Below are 19,206 nucleotides of genomic sequence, written 5' to 3'. Positions count from 1 at the left end.
TGTCACTGGTGTTGGATCATACAAATTGTTGCTGACGTCAATGTATTTGACACCCAGCAGTACACCAAAATGTACCACGTGTATTTACCCTGTCATGGAAGAAACATTTTTTTAATTAAACCTGATACTTTCGATTGTTAGATTGGACCTTACACAACAAGGTCACAAGAGTGACAATCTGAAAACACCACAAGTCAAACGACACACGGCGTGAGCACTGAGCATAACCAGTCGATCAACACGACAAACGGATAACATTGAATACTAATAAAACGTTATTGACATCATACAGCCACCATCTGTGACCTTCAAAGCAACACAGATTGAATAGTAGCCAATCGGCGCTGTAGATATGACATGAACACTATATTACTGTTAAGGAAGAACTCAGCCTAATAAAACGCATACATCCTTGAGATCTTTGTATGGCAAACTCACGGCCACAAGTAACTACATTCAAAGCAGGTCACTGTCGGAACAGGTTCAATGGCACTTCTGTCAAACTTAGTCTTAACTCCACAGCCCTGTATTCTCCTGGTCTATATACATATTCAAAACACATCCACATTATTTGAATCTACCAATCACACAATGAATAGACAATAGTACAAATATCCAGATGTGAGATATGCATGCGTGATGTCACAAAGTTTTCATTGTGACCATGGCATTCTGACTCGTCTTCCTACATCTCAAAATATAAAGATCACATGTAAATATGACGTGGTAACACTGCATATTATTGTGCGGTAACCTCTACCTCAATCGAGTTACTGTAGTAATAACGTTATCACAATGTTAGTAATTGTTTATTCAGTTAAAACAAAGGGTGAAATGGGTTAACCAATTCAGCAATTCGCAAAGTTCATGCAAATGTTGTGTACAACAATGTTTGCATTCCCAATAACGGGCGTGAAATTCATTTTTCATTCGTATTTAACCAAACTCTTTAAAGGTAAGATGAATTATGAAAGAGCAACTCATATTTCTTTTTACATTTAATTAGTTTTCTCGTGTGTTGTTTTCAAGTCTTTTTTACATCTTTCTTTACAGTGGAACCCGACCGTGTACAAAACGTAGACAGAGACTATGTTTCATTTACTATAGTGATCTGTAATTTCGTTTTTTATATTACTGTTCTTAATACACCCTTGTATGAATATTGAACACGCCCTCAAAGACGTTAAACTGATACAAACTGACAAGTGAATATCCAGCATTGACATACGTCAATTTAAGCCGAACGTTGTTTATTTTTATCCCTCTGCTTTTCATTTATTGACTAAAATGTTTATACTTCAGATATCAGCCTTGCGAGATATAGTGTATATATTGTATAGTTTGATCGACTACCATGTTCTGCTTTTAATTTTATTCGGCAATGTTTCGACATGACAAAAAGTCCATAAGTACAGTGATAATTATGTTTTAAAAATACAGTTTACCAATCAACATATGGTATTTTATTCATGTATTAATATGCCACAATTGTGGAAGCAGAAATAAACCTATTAACTGTAAGCTGTTATTTGATGTACCTGCATATGTGTTCCTGCATGCACATTTGAAAAACACAGAAGCTGTATTGGCCAAATTCTATAGTCGATCGAAAGAATTAAGGCCAGCGTCAGTGTTATGGCTTGGACCATTTGCACCAGTAGTATTGCTCAATCATCCACAGACCGTAAAGGTTATATTGTGCGCTACAGGTATGTGTTTAGTCATTACATCATATTTAATCACACTCCTATTCGCAGGCGGGGAGAACCCCTAAACTAAATATGACAACAGTTTAAATTGGCACAAAAAAACTATCAACCATTTTTTTCACAAGCACTAGTTACAATACTACGGATATGTTATTTATGCCATATTTGGTCATTAAATATGTTAATCAGATCTAGTTTGCAATATCTTCAATATAACACTGTTGAAATGTTTTTGTCTGCCATACTGCTCTTGATATTACTTGTACGTGATCTAAGCTTTGTGCAAAGAACTGGTGAAAACTGCTAAAGTTGCCAAAATAACACAAACTCAACTTTTAGACAATCCTGGGCAACCAAATAGATATATGTTGCACATGTTTCCTTGATACTGTTCAGTCCCAACAACTAGCCCAAATTACAGTTTTCTGAGAAGCTGTTGTAGCTGTTGATTTGGCCAGTGATGATTGTCAGCGGGTGGTAATGTCTGACTGTTTCCCCCGATAATAGAGACAGGTAGAGAACATAACTATCCACTAAAGAAGCAGATTCATTTTACATTTTATCTCAACTGTACTTTTGGGATAACTTAATTGTCACACTTGTGTAGAGCGAATTATTTAGTAGGAAGCTTGGATAATTTTACTTATGATGTTCACTTATTTCAATCAAAACATCTGACGGCCCTTCGTTCATGTATATCATATTTTGTCATATTCCATCCATATCTAGAACCGAAAGATGATTTATTTTACCTCATGTTAAAACCATGGTTAGGCGATGGACTTCTAATGAGAAAAGGACAGAAATGGTTTAGAAATCGACTACTTGTGACTCCAGGATTTCATTTTGGCATTCTCAGACCTTATGTACAGATATACAATGAGTGTGTGAAGACGATGCTGGTATGTTTAATATAGGACCAAGTCAGTTTCACCCTTTTACATTTTACTTTCTTCACGACGTCTTGTGAAAAACGTTTAACGGAATGTTCCGATATTTTTATGATGATGACCCTAATGTGACTTGGTTTACTTAGTTTGGCAGTCTTCTTGAATTTGAAACCGCTCTTGAAACCGGAAGTCGCCATTCTAAACCCTTAAATATCTTTCTAAACCACCAAACATTGCGTAAAAGTTGTTTTTAAACATCTATGTTTAAAGAACATTAAAGTTTGAGAAACGTGGGAGGTAGATAACGTTATTTGGCTGCCATGTAGTTTTTGCTGGTGCTTCAGTTATCATATTACTTTGTAATTTGCAATGTTGCCATGTTCTTGTCTGAACTCTTCCAGACAGTGAAAAAAATATTTTCAACTTTGATTTCTGACAAAAATGAATGAATGAATGCACCAACCGATCAAATTGGTATTTTGTATATAGCATGTATGGCTAAAACTTCTTATAGGAAAAATAATTTTCACGTGGTTTGGCGCCTTCTAGGATTTTCAGCAAAAATGGTAGAAATTGGGGAAATTGTTTCTGATGAATGTTTTAACTAATGAATTTAAAATTTGGCATGTAGCTTATATGACCATAGTTTCTTATATGTGAAAATTAAAATAATTTGTATCAGTCACATACCTACCTGCTTGGATTTTCGGCCAAAATTTCCACAATTTGCGATCGTCGCGAATTATTCCGATTAGTAGTATTATTATATTTAATTATAATAAGACTTATCTGAAACAATAACTATTACTAGTAACTATATGTATGTTTGTTATAAACCTTTTCGTTAAATATAAGTAGCAAATCGGTATGTAAATAATATGAGATTATTACAAAGATACCTCAAAGTATGACGATGACAGTGCTGCGGGAGTATCGACCGATGCGTAGCGGAGGTCGATGCGATGGTGTACTGTCTAAGTGCATACTTTGAGGCATCCTCGTAATAACCCTATTATTATACATTCCCAAGGATACATCATGGGAATGCCGAAATCAAAAATGTTTAGAAAAGAATCAGCGAACTTCTTGTGGAGTCTTGTGAAGTCCTGTTAGCAGCCAAGTTTGTTTTTATTATTAGAGCACGCTTATCATTCCATATTTGGAATTCGCATTTTTTTATATGGTAGGATGAAAATACCCCGTAAAACACCGCAAAATTACGGCACGCTATAATATATTATATAATAATAAAATGTATTTATGTATTATATAAGAGATTATTTTATTCAAAACAGGATAAATGGTCTGACCTATGGAAGTCAGTGGGGTCTCGGACATGCTCTATAGAAGTGTTCGAGCACGCAGGACTTTTGACATTGGATATTTTATTGAAGTGTATATTCAGCCAAGACAGTAACTGTCAAACTACAAGGTATGTCAAATCACAGATTCCGATAAAAAATGACCTTTGCTGATATCATTTCACTTTACAACTTTATATATACATGTACATTTATTATAATTTTAAAACTTCTTCTTCAGTTCTCAACACCCCTATGTCAGTAGCGTTCATGCTCTAACATATCTGATAGCTGAACGCATTAGATGTATACCTTACCACAACGACATGATATATAACTTGTCCATCAGTGGATATAAATTCAGGAAAGCCCTCAGATCAGTTCATGGTTATTCTGCACGAGTTATCCAAGAACGAAAACAAGCTCTGCGACAAGATGGAGGTGTCACACTCAAAAGGAAATACATCGATTTTCTAGATATTCTCTTGACTGCTAAGGTACTACGTTAATTATAATCTACACATTCAGAACCATCAAGGACTGAGACATCATATATAAAAGATACTTTTAAAGCTCCTTATCCTAATCTAAATGTTTCGAATATAAATAGACAAATAAAAACATCCACAAATTTATTTCAGGGCATGGCGTTATTGGCGTTAGTCTGAATAACACGCACTACTCGATAAATTATACGCTTATCAAGTCATCTTGGGGGGAGTAGCATAATATGGGGAACATAATAATCTCACCCTAAAAATACGGGCAATTATTATATGGGATCAGTACCAATACATCAACCGTTGAATTGTAACATACAAACGTAAACACTTGGTTTATTTCATGTCTGCGTTCGTCAGTCATATTTGCCTTTGCATTCTACTTCCCTAGGATGCAGATGATAATGGTCTGTCTGACAAAGAAATTCAAGATGAAGTCGATACCTTTATGTTCGAGGGAAACGATACAACTGCCAGTGGGTTATCCTGGTGTATGTATTACCTTGCAACTCATCCGGAACATCAAAGAAAATGCCAAGAAGAAGTTGATAACTTGTTGAATGAAAGAGCAATGGATGAAATTGAATGGTAATGTTTATGTTCATTTTGTTTACCTCATAGTGGAGGTAACTTCTCTGACAAACTTTCTTTAGACAAAGTTGTACCAATTTAACTTATTCATTGTAGCATTTAATATATTTCTGTGTTAATATATATTGATAGTACTATTAGTAATTGTGTTAATATTTAACATAAAAATAGATTTGTTTTGTACTTTTATTCAAAGACGTGGTTCACTTCAAATAAGATTACATTACATAATGTGTATTCAGCTAAAAATACAATCAGATTACCCTTTGTTTGTTTAACAAGTATTATGATATTTAGGCAATTTAGAAAAAGTATTCTGCAGGCAGAGATGAAAGTAATCCTTGATTTTTTTGGATATCCACCTGCATCATACAAGTCAATATAAATAATACCTCTGGGAAGGAAGTCTGTGTAACATACACTCCTGTCATTTATGAGTATTTTAGAATTGTTCCAAACTACGATGTTTTCTACTGACTGAATGGCACATCATCAACTGTACAGATGGCTCTTACAAAAAAAGACAGTGTGGTAGACAGTACACAAAGTTGATATTTACATCAGGAGATAATCACTAATCATAGTATTTCTTGCCACCCTGTCTGGCCCCCTTCAAATAAATTTGTGGATAAATCTGTTTAATGTTTTAATTTCGTTCATTTTAACAACTATAAAATGAAATAAATAAAGAAATTGTGGAATTAGCAGTGATTTAACTATTTGTGTTTTGCCTGTCAATGACAGTTTTCGAACATACCAAAACTGCAAGCATTTTTAAGCGAATCGAGTGATCCTTCAATCTTCAATTTACATTCTAGATGTAACAAAAATATATTTGATTGGTGACAATGGCCAGTGAATACTATAGGTTTTATCCATACGATACCTCCGCGCCCAAATGACGAATGAATCATACAATGTAAACTAATTATTAACAGAGCTTAAATATCTCAAGAAGCAGGTTAAATCATTTTCAGATGATGAATATGTCGTATCCGAGCCTTGAATATGTATTCCCTTTATAGACTCACTTTGTTTAAGTGATGTCAGAAATAACTCAATGGAATGATTGGGTGGGACAGGGTTTTTTTTTTATTTTTTTAGACTACTCTGGGAAATGTCTGTGTTTATTTTTGTTGATTACAATTTCATGAACGACAAGGTTTGAACATTTACTAAAAGTATCTGGGACGTTTTAGAGACTAGTGTGACACATGCCTGCACTAAAAAAGTTGTATTTAAATAGTTTGCAGTCTTTGAAAATGTTTTACCTTCCACCTGTTCCAGAATTAATTATCTGATTATCGAGTTAAAAAGATTGAAGGAACATGCATGCTGTGAAACAACAGTGGTGAGATTAGATAAGTTATTGAAAACACTTAAAATTCTGGAATAAAAATGTAATAGTGATACCATTGGCCACACATTTACAGACCAGTGCGATTTTGTCATGAACACTGAATCTGAAATAAAAAGTATGTCACAAGTTTGCAACACATTTTAAAAACAAGTCAAAAGTAACTACGAGTATGATGCAAGCATATTTGCTAAACAAATAACATTCACTTAACTTAAACCTGCATATTTGTACAAGTTTGCCACCATTTCAAGTACACCTGATCAAACTAACTACAAGCTTGTTATTACTATTCACTAGCTTCTAAGGAGCTTGTTAATTTGTATGCCACATCGTCTCAACTAAAGAAAAGATTGACCCACATATATTTATCTGTTATAAAAACAGGGATGATCTAAGCCATTTGCCGTATACAACATTATGTATCAAGGAGAGTATGAGAATCAGAAGTCCTGTGCCCGTCATTGGACGTGAATTAACAACACCACTGACCCTTCCAAATGGAAGAGTGATTCCTGCAGGTGTGTTTATTTTAATAAATTAAATAATTTACTTAATAAACTGGTTTAGTAATAAAAAGATAATTGGTAACATTCCACGAGATATATAACAGAATAATTATATTCTCTATCAACAGGGTATAACGTAATAATACCAATATGTTTATTACACCATAATGAACTTATATGGGAAAATCCAACCATGTTTGATCCAACCAGATTCTTGCCAGAAAATGTAAAGGATCGATCTCCATTTGCATTCACACCCTTCTCGGCAGGACCAAAATAAAGCTTGTTTTTATCCATGGGATACGCGATTTGTAGTTGGCCACCTACCATATTTATGTAAAATGGCATGATCTGAAAGTCATCAATACTGTCATGAAATGTTTCTTAATGTTTAGCTGCAAACATCGAACACAACAACAGCAATAATAATAATAATATTAATAATAATAATAATTTTGCACTAATCAATTCATGTCGTATCGTTTTAGAAATTGTATTGGACAACATTTTGCAATGAATGAGATGAAAATAGTGATTGCGAAGACACTACGTAGATTTGACCTTTCACCTGTACCAGATAACCCCCCACATAGAGTGCATACTCTGGTCACCAGATCGTCAAATGGAATCCACCTGCACGTCAAGCCTAGAAATATGGGATAACAATCATGTTTAGACTTGTTATGTCTTCAGCAGCAAAGGTGTTTCTCATTTAAGGTTGGCCAGAAACAATACTTGCAAGCCATTTTATTAAGTATTAAGATATTTCAGGGACACAGCATAAAGGAGTCGTGAATGCCAGCGTGTACAATGATACAGTGTAAAACATGTTAATTGTTATCAGCTTGGTCAACCTGTGAAATACATAGTTTTACACATGATTTGTTTAATATAGGAGTTGATAACAATAGTCTAATAGTCACAAATGTGTTTTATGGAGAAAGGGTATTTTCAATAGTTTGCTTTTATCACTGCACACAAAGGAGATGATCATGAATATTTTTATGAAATTATGACACTATGAGGACTGCATGAACAACCACTGTATTGTAACCGGTGAGTTTTATCTTCCTGGTTTTCAGCTCAGTAAATGTTATTTATAGAAGACAAAAGCCAGGCGAATAATTTCATGAATATATGTTGTGTGGGATATATATAGAAATTGTGTCGACCAGTATTATATTACATTAAGTGGATGGATGGAAATATAAACTGTCAATTGCAATTTGGGGCAACCATAAGCAACAGTACTACCAGATATGAATTGACATGTACGAAACATAAATATGATTTAAATATAGAATTACGCAACACCACCGCCTACACGGGGAAAAACTGGTTTGGCGTAATGTTACTTCATTGTAGCAGGTATTATACATGACCTGATTGTATTGCCTGTATTTGAGTGTTTTGTTCAGCAGCACGACGTATTGTTTTAGCACTAGTTAATATGGAAAATAGTCTGTGGGACTTGTGGGCAGTGTGTACTGAACATTGCTAACGCTGAAAATTATTGAGTATCATATAGTACCAAGACATAGTGTTTGTAACCGTATGGTGTAGTATTAAGTTAAAATAGGTGAACATATTAGGCCAGTAAATTTGGGTTGACATAGGCGTTGTAGCTGAATGTGATATGAAACACTGATGTGACAGACAGGTCACATTTTTGACATTGGTGTTACGCGGCGACACTCGGAGTATAGCTCAAAGGTTATTGGGATGATTTTAAATTCAATTCTGACCAGGGATATGCTGGCAGGTACTCATTGGTACTATCTACTAACAACATACTCATCTCGTCAACTCATTGTTCCCCATCCACTTGTTTAACAATTGCTGCGCTGATTTTGAGTTTTCCGTAAAAAATACATGGTATTTATCGTCACTGGTGTTGGATCATACAAATTGTTGCTGACGTCAGTGCATTTGACACCCAGCAGCACACCAAATTGTACCACGTGTATTTACCCTATCATGGAAGAAAATTTTTTCTAATTAAACCTGATACTTTCGATTGTTAGTCTGAACCTTACACAACAAGGTCACAAGAGTGACAATCTGAAAATACCACAACAAGTCAAACGACACACGGCGTGAGCAATGAGCATAACCGAGTCGATCAACACGACACACGGATAACATTGAATACTAATAAAACGTTATGGACATCATACAGCCATCATCTGTGACCTTCAAAGCAACACAGATTGAATAGTAGTCAATCGGCGCTATAGATATGACATGAACACTATATTACTGTTAAGGGTCTTTGTATGACAAACGGTCACAAGTAACTACATTCAAAGCAGGGTCAAGAGCAATCACTGTGAACCTCCAGGTCACTTTCGGAACAGGTTCAAAGGAACTTCCGTCAAACTTAGTCTTAACTTCACAGCCCTGTATTCTCCTGGTCTATATACATATTCAAAACACATCCACACTATTTGAATCTACCAATCACACTGCATATTATTGTGTGCTAACATCTATCTCAATCGAGTTACTGTAGTAATAACGTTATCACAATGTTAGTAATTGTTTATTCAGTTAAAACAAAGGGTGAAATGGGTTAACCAATTCAGCAATTCGCAAAGTTCATGCAAATGTTGTGTACAACAATGTTTGCATTCCCAATAACGGGCGTGAAATTCATTTTTCATTCGTATTTAACCAAACTCATTAAGGGTAAGACGAATTATGAAAGAGCAACTAATATTTTTTTTACATTTAATTAGTTTTCTCGTGTGTTGTTTCCAAGTCTTCTTTACATCTCTTTTTACAGTGGAACCCGACCGTGTACAACACGTTGACAGAGACCATGTTTCATTTACTATAGTGATCTGTAATTTCGTGTTTTATATTACTGTTCTTAATACACCCCTGTATGAATATTGAACACGCCCTCAAAGGTGTTAAACTGATACAAACTGACAAGTCAATTTAAGCCGAACATTGTTTATTTTTATCCCTCTGCTTTTCATTTGCGAGATATAGTGTATATATTGTATAGTTTGATCGACTACCATGTTCTGCTTTTAATTGTATTCGGCAATGTAATGTACAAATTGTACCAACAACTGCAAACAAGATGGAGGGCTGAGAGAGACCTGGCAGGAATACCAAGTCCAGATCGTCACTGGCTGTTTGGGAACATAATATTGGTACGTAATATTCTGACATTACAATGTTCATGACAAAAAATCCATGTGTACACTGATAATTATGTTTTATAAATACAGTTTACCAATCAACATATGGTATTTTATTCATGTATTACTATGCCACAACTGTGGAAGCAGAAATAAACATATTAACTGTAAGCTGTTATTTGATGTACCTGCATATGTGTTCCTGCATGCACAGTTGAAAAACACAGAAGCTGCATTGGCCAAACTCTATAGTCGATCGAAAGAATTAAGCCCAGCGTCAGTGTTATGGCTTGTACCATTTGCACCAGTAGTATTGCTCAATCATCCACAGACCGTAAAGGTTATATTGTGCGCTACAGGTATGTGTTTACGTCATTACATCATATTTAATCACACTCCTATTCGCAGGCGGGGAGAACCCCTAAACTAAATATGACAACAGTTTAAATTGGCACAAAAAAACTATCAACCATTTTTTTCACAAGCACTAGTTACAATACTACGGATATGTTATTTATGCCATATTTGGTCATTAAATATGTTAATCAGATCTAGTTTGCAATATCTTCAATATAACACTGTTGAAATGTTTTTGTCTGCCATACTGCTCTTGATATTACTTTGTACGTGATCTAAGCTTTGTGCAAAGAACTGGTGAAAACTGCTAAAGTTGCCAAAATAACACAAACTCAACTTTTAGACAATCCTGGGCAACCAAATAGATATATGTTGCACATGTTTCCTTGATACTGTCCAGTCCCAACAACTAGCCCAAATTACAGTTTTCTGAGAAGCTGTTGTAGCTGTTGATTTGGCCAGTGATGATTGTCAGCGGGTGGTAATGTCTGACTGTTTCCCCCCCGATAATAGAGACAGGTAGAGAACATAACTATCCACTAAAGTGGCAGATTCATTTTACATTTTATCTCAACTGTACTTTTGGGATAACTTAATTGTCACACTTGTGTAGAGCGAATTATTTAGTAGGAAGCTTGGATAATTTTACTTATGATGTTCACTTATTTCAATCAAAACATCTGACGGCCCTTCGTTCATGTATATCATATTTTGTCATATTCCATCCATATCTAGAACCGAAAGATGATTTATTTTACCTCATGTTAAAACCATGGTTAGGCGATGGACTTCTAATGAGCAAAGGACAGAAATGGTTTAGAAATCGACTACTTGTGACTCCAGGATTTCATTTTGGCATTCTCAGACCTTATGTACAGATATACAATGAGTGTGTGAAGACGATGCTGGTATGTTTAATATAGGACCAAGTCAATTTCACCCTTTTACATTTTACTTTCTTCACGACGTCTTGTGAAAAACGTTTAACGGAATGTTCCGATATTTTTATGATGATGACCCTAATGTGACTTGGTTTACTTGGTTTGGCAGTCTTCTTGAATTTGAAACCGCTCTTGAAACCGGAAGTCGCCATTCTAAACCCTTAAATATCCTTCTAAACCACTAAACATTGCGTAAAAGTTGTTTTTAAACATCTATGTTTAAAGAACATTAAAGTTTGAGAAACGTGGGAGGTAGATAACGTTATTTGGCTGCCATGTAGTTTTTGCTGGTGCTTCAGTTATCATATTACTTTGTAATTTGCAATGTTGCCATGTTCTTGTCTGAACTCTTCCAGACAGTGAAAAAAATATTTTCATCTTTGATTTCTGACAAAAATGAATGAATGAATGCACCAACCGATCAAATTGGTATTTTGTATATAGCATGTATGGCTAAAACTTCTTATAGGGAAAATACTTTTCACGTGGTTTGGCGCCTTCTAGGATTTTCAGCAAAAATGGTAGAAATTGGGGAAATTGTTTCTGATGAATGTTTTAACTAATGAATTTAAAATTTGGCATGTAGCTTATATGACCATAGTTTCTTATATGTCACATACCTACCTGCTTGGATTTTCGGCCAAAATTTCCACAATTTGCGATCGTCGTGAATTATTCCGATTAGTAGTATTATTATATTTAATTATAATAAGACTTATCTGAAACAATAACTATTACTAGTAACTATATGTATGTTTGTTATAAACCTTTTCGTTAAATATAAGTAGCAAATCGGTATGTAAATAATATGAGATTATTACAAAGATACCTCAAAGTATGACGATGACAGTGCAGCGGGAGTATCGACCGATGCGTAGCGGAGGTCGATGCGATGGTGTACTGTCTGAGTGCATACTTTGAGGCATCCTCGTAATAACCCTATTATTATACATTACCAAGGATACATCATGGGAATGCCGAAATCAAAAATGTTTAGAAAAGAATCAGCGAACTTCTTGTGGAGTCTTGTGAAGTCCTGTTAGCAGCCAAGTTTGTTTTTATTATTAGAGCACGCTTATCATTCCATATTTGGAATTCGCATTTTTTTATATGGTAGGATAAAAATACCCCGTAAAACACCGCAAAATTACGGCACGCTATAATATATTATATAATAATAAAATGTATTTATGTATTATATAAGAGATTATTTTATTCAAAACAGGATAAATGGTCTGACCTATGGAAGTCAGTGGGGTCTCGGACATGCTCTATAGAAGTGTTCGAGCACGCAGGACTTTTGACATTGGATATTTTATTGAAGTGTATATTCAGCCAAGACAGTAACTGTCAAACTACAAGGTATGTCAAATCACAGATTCCGATAAAAAATGAACTTTGCTGATATCATTTCACTTTACAACTTTATATATACATGTACATTTATTATAATTTTAAAACTTCTTCTTCAGTTCTCAACACCCCTATGTCAGTAGCGTTCATGCTCTAACATATCTGATAGCTGAACGCATTAGATGTATACCTTACCACAACGACATGATATATAACTTGTCCATCAGTGGATATAAATTCAGGAAAGCCCTCAGATCAGTTCATGGTTATTCTGCACGAGTTATCCAAGAACGAAAACAAGCTCTGCGACAAGATGGAGGTGTCACACTCAAAAGGAAATACATCGATTTTCTAGATATTCTCTTGACTGCTAAGGTACTACGTTAATTATAATCTACACATTCAGAACCATCAAGGACTGAGACATCATATATAAAAGATACTTTTAAAGCTCCTTATCCTAATCTAAATGTTTCGAATATAAATAGACAAATAAAAACATCCACAAATTTATTTCAGGGCATGGCGTTATTGGCGTTAGTCTGAATAACACACACTACTCGATAAATTATACGCTTATCAAGTCATCTTGGGGGGAGTAGCATAATATGGGGGACATAATAATCTCACTCTAAATATACAGGCAATTATTATATGGGATCAGTACCAATACATCAACTGTTGAATTGTAACATACAAACGTAAACACTTGGTTTATTTCATGTCTACTTTCGTCAGTCATATTTGTCTTTGCATTCTATTTCTCTAGGATGAAGATGGTAGTGACCAAGAAATTCAGGATGAAGTTGACATATTTATGTTTGAGGGACACGATACAACTGCCAGTGGGTTATCCTGGTGTATGTATTACCTTGCAACCCATCTGGAACATCAACGAAAATGCCAAGAAGAAGTCGACAACTTGCTGAATAAAAGGATGACAGACGAAATTGAATGGTAATGTTCATGTCCCAGCTTGATACTTGCCATCTTATCGAGGAAAGTATTGCCTGGAATATGTACTGAAACATGTGACGAGCTTGCCATTATCGATTTGTATATGGTTATCATATGAAAAGTCAATGTTAATTACCACATGGAGAAGCTTATTCTTATTAACATATATATTGTAGCTTGTCCAGTTTAATACATATACAAGCTTGTCTAATTGTCATACATCTGTAGCATAATGCTGAGGAAATCTGTGAATTTCTGTTGAGAAGAGCAAGTTCAATCTCAAATTTTAAAAAATCTTGACTTTTCTTCTGCTCATATTTAACAACTTCTCAACAAAAATGTCATTTACGGTGAAATATGCATAAAATGGGGTTTACATAGGGTAAAAACATCTTAAACTAACACCATTAGGTTACATACAACTAACTGGCCGAGTAGGCCGTGGTAGTAACAACAGTGTAAATATATTTGTCATTTTTAACCATACCAGCAGAGCCATATGTTATCAGACAGGTCGCTGGGTTGATTTTAGTAACAAAATATTATTTAGGTACATTTGAAGGTACACTTGAAGTGCTGAAATAAAAATGTCACATATTTGCAGACCAGTACGTTTTATAAACAAATCAAAAGGGGGTTTAAAGTTTCTTTTTCTTGTAATTATGAGGTTGTTAAATTACACCACAACTTACCAGGTATTTATGGAGATATACTAAAATTTTGGTCACAGTTAAAAGCTTATAAACCACCCAGTAATCTAAACTAAATAATATCAGAAATGTTATGGAATAATAAGAATATTTTGATCAATGACCATACAATATGTTATATCAGATGGCTAAATGAAGGGAAAGAGTGTATAAATGATTTGTTGACAGAGGATGGTAAATGTTTGTCTTTTTCTTATTTTATCACAAAATATGGCAATATCACTGATTGACTTTGACTTTTGACTTATATGGGAATTATTGAAGCTATACCAAAATTATGGAAGAATGTTATACATCAGGGGAACTGTTCTCTAACGATTGATAATAGAGGCATATCTAGAAATTATGTCAATATTGGAAAAGGAAAAACAAAAGATTTTTATTTATTATTAGTGAAGAAGAAATTTGAAACTCAAACGTCTATGATTAAATTTAAGGAAAAAGAAAATGCGGAGGAAATATAGGAAAATGATTGGAAAAAAATTGGGTATTGCCATATAAAGTAACAGTAGAAGAAAAACTAAGAATATTTCAATTTAAAATTCTCTATCGTATTTTGGCAACAAATTGTTATTTGTGTACTATTAAGATTAGAAATGATAACAAGTGCGACCACTGTCAGCAAATGGAAACTATAGAACATTTATTTTGGGAATGTAGGGTAGCCCAACAGTTTTTTGGAGATTGCGAATGGGTGACAGTATATCTTTGACATGTAAAACAGTTATTTTTGGACAAATAGCGGATAATGACATATGGAACATTTCATTGTATTAGGGAAGTACTTGTTGTATTCAAGCCGTTACTTATCCTTTAAAGCAAGTTTGTATTTATTTTTATTATAAGGGTTAGAGACGTGAACAGACAACATTGTCACAGTCAAAATACAACAAAAAGTGGGTGAATTTTGGAGTATAGCAATTGTCAGTCTTTATTTTGTTTTGTTTTCTTGGGGGTGGGGGTAGACTTGGATTGTGTTCCCGTTTTGAACCTGAACGTTCTCTTTGAAAGTGCTCTTTGAATGAATGTTAGCTCTTTGAACTTGGGCTTTCTTAAAATGTTAACCTTCTTACTTTTGAACTGTATACTGTATCATCCATTTGCGTTCGTTTTGTCAATATTTGTTAATGTAAGTGTTACATTGTTACATACCTGCTAAACAAATAATATCCTCTTAAGGTTTGCTTCTATTAAAAACACTCAGAAATCATCGAAATCCAGCAAGAAGGGTTGGATTACTGTTAAAATCTACATGTATTTGTGTGTTATAAAAACAGGGATGATCTAAGCCATTTGCCGTATACAACATTATGTATCAAGGAGAGCATGAGAATCAGAAGTCCTGTGCCCGTCATTGGACGTAAATTAACAACACCACTGACCCTTCCAGATGGAAAAGTGATTCCTGCAGGTGTGTTTCTTTTAATAAATTAAATAATTTACTTAATAAACTGGTGTAGTAATAAGGAGATAATTGATAACATTGCACGAGATATATAACAGAAGAATTATATTCTCTATCAACAGGGTATAAGATATCTATACCAATATATTTATTACACCATAACGAACTTTTATGGAAAAATCCAACCAAGTTTGATCCATCCAGATTCTTGCCAGAAAATGTAAAAGATCGATCTTCATTTGCATTTACACCATTCTCTGCAGGACCAAGGTAAAGCTGTACTTAGCCATGTATGGGATACGTGTTTTGTATTTGGTAATCTCAAAATCATTCATGTTTATGTAAAATGGCATGATCGGAAAGTCAACAGTATTGTCAGAAAATTGTTTCTTATTGTGTAGTTGCAAACAACAAAGACAGCAATAATACTAACAGCAGCAATAATAATACTAATAATAGTAATGTTGTACTAATTATTTCATATATGTTTTTTAGAAATTGTATTGGACAACATTTTGCAATGAATGAGATGAAAATAGTGATTGCGAAGACACTACGTAGATTTGACCTTTCACCTGTACCAGATAACCCTCCACATAGAGTGCATACTCTGGTCACCAGATCGTCAAATGGAATCCACCTGCACGTCAAGCCTAGAAATATGGGATAACAATCATGTTTAGACTTGTTATGTCTTCAGCAACAAAGGTGTTTCACATTTAAGGTTGGCCAGAAACAATACTTGCAAGCCATTTTATTAAGTATTAAGATATTTCAGGGACACAGCATAAAGGAGTCGTGAATGCCAGCGTGTACAATGATACAGTGTAAAACATGTTAATTGTTATCAGCTTGGTCAACCTGTGAAATACATAGTTTTACACATGATTTGTTCAATATAGGCGTTGATAACAATAGTCTAATAGTCACACATGTGTTTTATAGACAAGGAGTATTTTCAATAGTTTGCTTTTATCACTGCACACAAAGGAGATGATCATGACAAATGTTATGAAATTATGACACTATGAGGACTGCATGAACAACCACTGTATTGTAACCGGGGAGTTTTATCTTCCTGGTTTTCAGCTCAGTAAATGTTATTTATAGAAGACGAAAGCCAGGCGAATAATTTCATGAATATATGTTGTGTGGGATATATTTAGAAATTGTGTCGACCAGTATTACATTAAGTGGATGGATGGAAATATAAACTGTCAATTGCAATTAGGGGCAAGCCACCATAAGCAACAGTACTACCAGATATGAATTGACATGTACGAAACATAAATATGATATAAATATAGAATTACGCAACACCACCGCCTACACGGGGAAAAAAACTGGTTTGGCGTAATGTTACTTCATTGTAGCAAGCATTATAGATAACCTGATTGTATTGCCTGTATTTGAGTGTTTTGTTCAGCAGCACGACGTATTGTTTTAGCACTAGTTAATATGGAAAATAGTCTGTGGGACTTGTGGGCAGTGTGTACTGAACATTGCTAACGCTGAAAATTATTGAGTATCATATAGTACCAAGACATAGTGTTTGTAACCGTATGGTGTAGTGTTAAGTTAAAATATATGAACATATTAGGCCAGTAAATTTGGGTTGACATAGGCGTTGTAGCTGAATGTGATATGAAACACTGATGTGACAGACAGGTCACATTTTTGACATTGGTGTTACGCTGCGACACTAGGAGTATATAGCTCAAATGTTATTGGGATGTTTTTGAATTCAAATCTTATTATTGTATCAGTGTATCTGTCATTATTTTCCTGTCATTTCCTTTCCCTCCATACATAATTTTTGGAGGGTTAGGAGTTATAATTAATTGTATGATAGTTCAGACTCCCTGAAGATTGTACATGATATAAAACTTGATCATTTTACAGTTTTGAATTTTGAATAACTATTCAGTGCGTCAAAATTATTACAAAATGCAAAGGCATTATACGTCTCATCATTGTTTACATTGTCACATGACAGCAATGGTATTTAGAAAATTGAGTGTGTGTGGCAGAGTGTGGTCCCAAATGAACGCTATTTGATATGTTGCATACTGGGAGAAATGATAGAAGGTGCGCAAGTAGAATTCATACATATCAGATGTGTCCAGTCGTAGTAGTGTACGGCATCTCAGTCTCAAGTCTCAGTCGTAAAACTGACCCCATCCTAACGTAACTGAACGTAGGTAGTGTGATTATTCAGATGAGTCTGGCCGTATAGAGAATGTCCGGCTTAATTATGTCGTGATTGTGCAAAATGGTGACTATTCATTATTTGATGAGTTATTGAAAATACATGTTTCCGCTGACCAGGGATATGCTGGCTGATACTATCTACTAACAAGACACTCCTCTCGTCAACTCATTGTTCCCCATCCACTTGTTTAACAATTGCTGCGCTGATTTTGAGCTTTCCGTAAAAAATACATGGTATTTATTGTCACTGGTGTTGGATCATACAAATTGTTGCTGACGTCAATGTATTTGACACCCAGCAGTACACCAAAATGTACCACGTGTATTTACCCTGTCATGGAAGAAACATTTTTTTAATTAAACCTGATACTTTCGATTGTTAGATTGGACCTTACACAACAAGGTCACAAGAGTGACAATCTGAAAACACCACAAGTCAAACGACACACGGCGTGAGCACTGAGCATAACCAGTCGATCAACACGACAAACGGATAACATTGAATACTAATAAAACGTTATTGACATCATACAGCCACCATCTGTGACCTTCAAAGCAACACAGATTGAATAGTAGCCAATCGGCGCTGTAGATATGACATGAACACTATATTACTGTTAAGGAAGAACTCAGCCTAATAAAACGCATACATCCTTGAGATCTTTGTATGACAAACTCACGGCCACAAGTAACTACATTCAAAGCAGGTCACTGTCGGAACAGGTTCAATGGCACTTCTGTCAAACTTAGTCTTAACTCCACAGCCCTGTATTCTCCTGGTCTATATACATATTCAAAACACATCCACATTATTTGAATCTACCAATCACACAATGAATAGACAATAGTACAAATATCCAGATGTGAGATATGCATGCGTGATGTCACAAAGTTTTCATTGTGACCATGGCATTCTGACTCGTCTTCCTACATCTCAAAATATAAAGATCACATGTAAATATGACGTGGTAACACTGCATATTATTGTGCGGTAACCTCTACCTCAATCGAGTTACTGTAGTAATAACGTTATCACAATGTTAGTAATTGTTTATTCAGTTAAAACAAAGGGTGAAATGGGTTAACCAATTCAGCAATTCGCAAAGTTCATGCAAATGTTGTGTACAACAATGTTTGCATTCCCAATAACGGGCGTGAAATTCATTTTTCATTCGTATTTAACCAAACTCATTAAGGGTAAGACGAATTATTAGAGAGCAACTCATATTTCTTTTTACATTTAATTAGTTTTCTCGTGTGTTG

At 34.7% G+C, this 19,206-nt stretch overlaps 2 protein-coding genes across 3 annotated transcripts; both read left to right on the top strand.

The window, feature by feature from the left end:
• The first annotated feature begins 2,449 nt into the window (after positions 1-2,449).
• LOC146750867 (cytochrome P450 4F2-like) lies at positions 2,450-7,969 on the top strand. The gene is made up of 6 exons (XM_085494893.1): positions 2,450-2,611; positions 3,895-4,031; positions 4,142-4,397; positions 4,792-4,988; positions 6,736-6,869; positions 7,346-7,969. The coding sequence occupies exons 1-6, from the start codon at positions 2,465-2,467 to the stop codon at positions 7,372-7,374; spliced, it is 900 nt and encodes a 299-aa protein (XP_085351019.1). The 5' UTR covers positions 2,450-2,464; the 3' UTR covers positions 7,375-7,969.
• Positions 7,970-9,447: 1,478 nt separating this feature from the next.
• LOC146750866 (leukotriene-B4 omega-hydroxylase 3-like) lies at positions 9,448-17,686 on the top strand. Of its 2 annotated transcripts, XM_085494792.1 has the most exons (9): positions 9,448-10,021; positions 10,224-10,368; positions 11,102-11,274; positions 12,533-12,669; positions 12,780-13,035; positions 13,430-13,617; positions 15,605-15,738; positions 15,855-16,002; positions 16,228-17,686. In XM_085494792.1, the coding sequence occupies exons 1-9, from the start codon at positions 9,917-9,919 to the stop codon at positions 16,400-16,402; spliced, it is 1,461 nt and encodes a 486-aa protein (XP_085350918.1). In that variant the 5' UTR covers positions 9,448-9,916; the 3' UTR covers positions 16,403-17,686. The 2 variants fall into 2 exon arrangements, with proteins under 2 accessions (XP_085350918.1, XP_085350948.1); XM_085494822.1 differs by lacking the exon at positions 15,855-16,002 and having other exon boundaries at positions 16,228-16,393.
• The last annotated feature ends 1,520 nt before the right edge of the window (positions 17,687-19,206 follow it).

Source organism: Saccoglossus kowalevskii, chromosome 1 (genome assembly GCF_978046115.1).
Source record: "Saccoglossus kowalevskii chromosome 1, keSacKowa6.1, whole genome shotgun sequence".
NCBI lineage: Eukaryota > Metazoa > Hemichordata > Enteropneusta > Harrimaniidae > Saccoglossus > Saccoglossus kowalevskii.
The sequence above is the reverse complement of the archived record's forward strand: the minus strand, read 5'-3'. Positions and strand labels throughout refer to the sequence as shown.

Excerpts from the sequence above, each read along its gene's own strand:
- LOC146750867 (XM_085494893.1), top strand. The coding sequence starts at position 2,465 with ATGTTAAAACCATGGTTAGGCGATGGACTTCTAATGAGAAAAGGACAG. Across the intron at positions 4,032-4,141 it reads AGTAACTGTCAAACTACAAG|TTCTCAACACCCCTATGTCA; the intron begins GTATGTCAAATC and ends CTTCTTCTTCAG. Across the intron at positions 4,398-4,791 it reads ATATTCTCTTGACTGCTAAG|GATGCAGATGATAATGGTCT; the intron begins GTACTACGTTAA and ends CTACTTCCCTAG.
- LOC146750866 (XM_085494792.1), top strand. The coding sequence starts at position 9,917 with ATGTACAAATTGTACCAACAACTGCAAACAAGATGGAGGGCTGAGAGA. Across the intron at positions 11,275-12,532 it reads AGTGTGTGAAGACGATGCTG|GATAAATGGTCTGACCTATG; the intron begins GTATGTTTAATA and ends TATTCAAAACAG. Across the intron at positions 13,618-15,604 it reads ATGACAGACGAAATTGAATG|GGATGATCTAAGCCATTTGC; the intron begins GTAATGTTCATG and ends TTATAAAAACAG.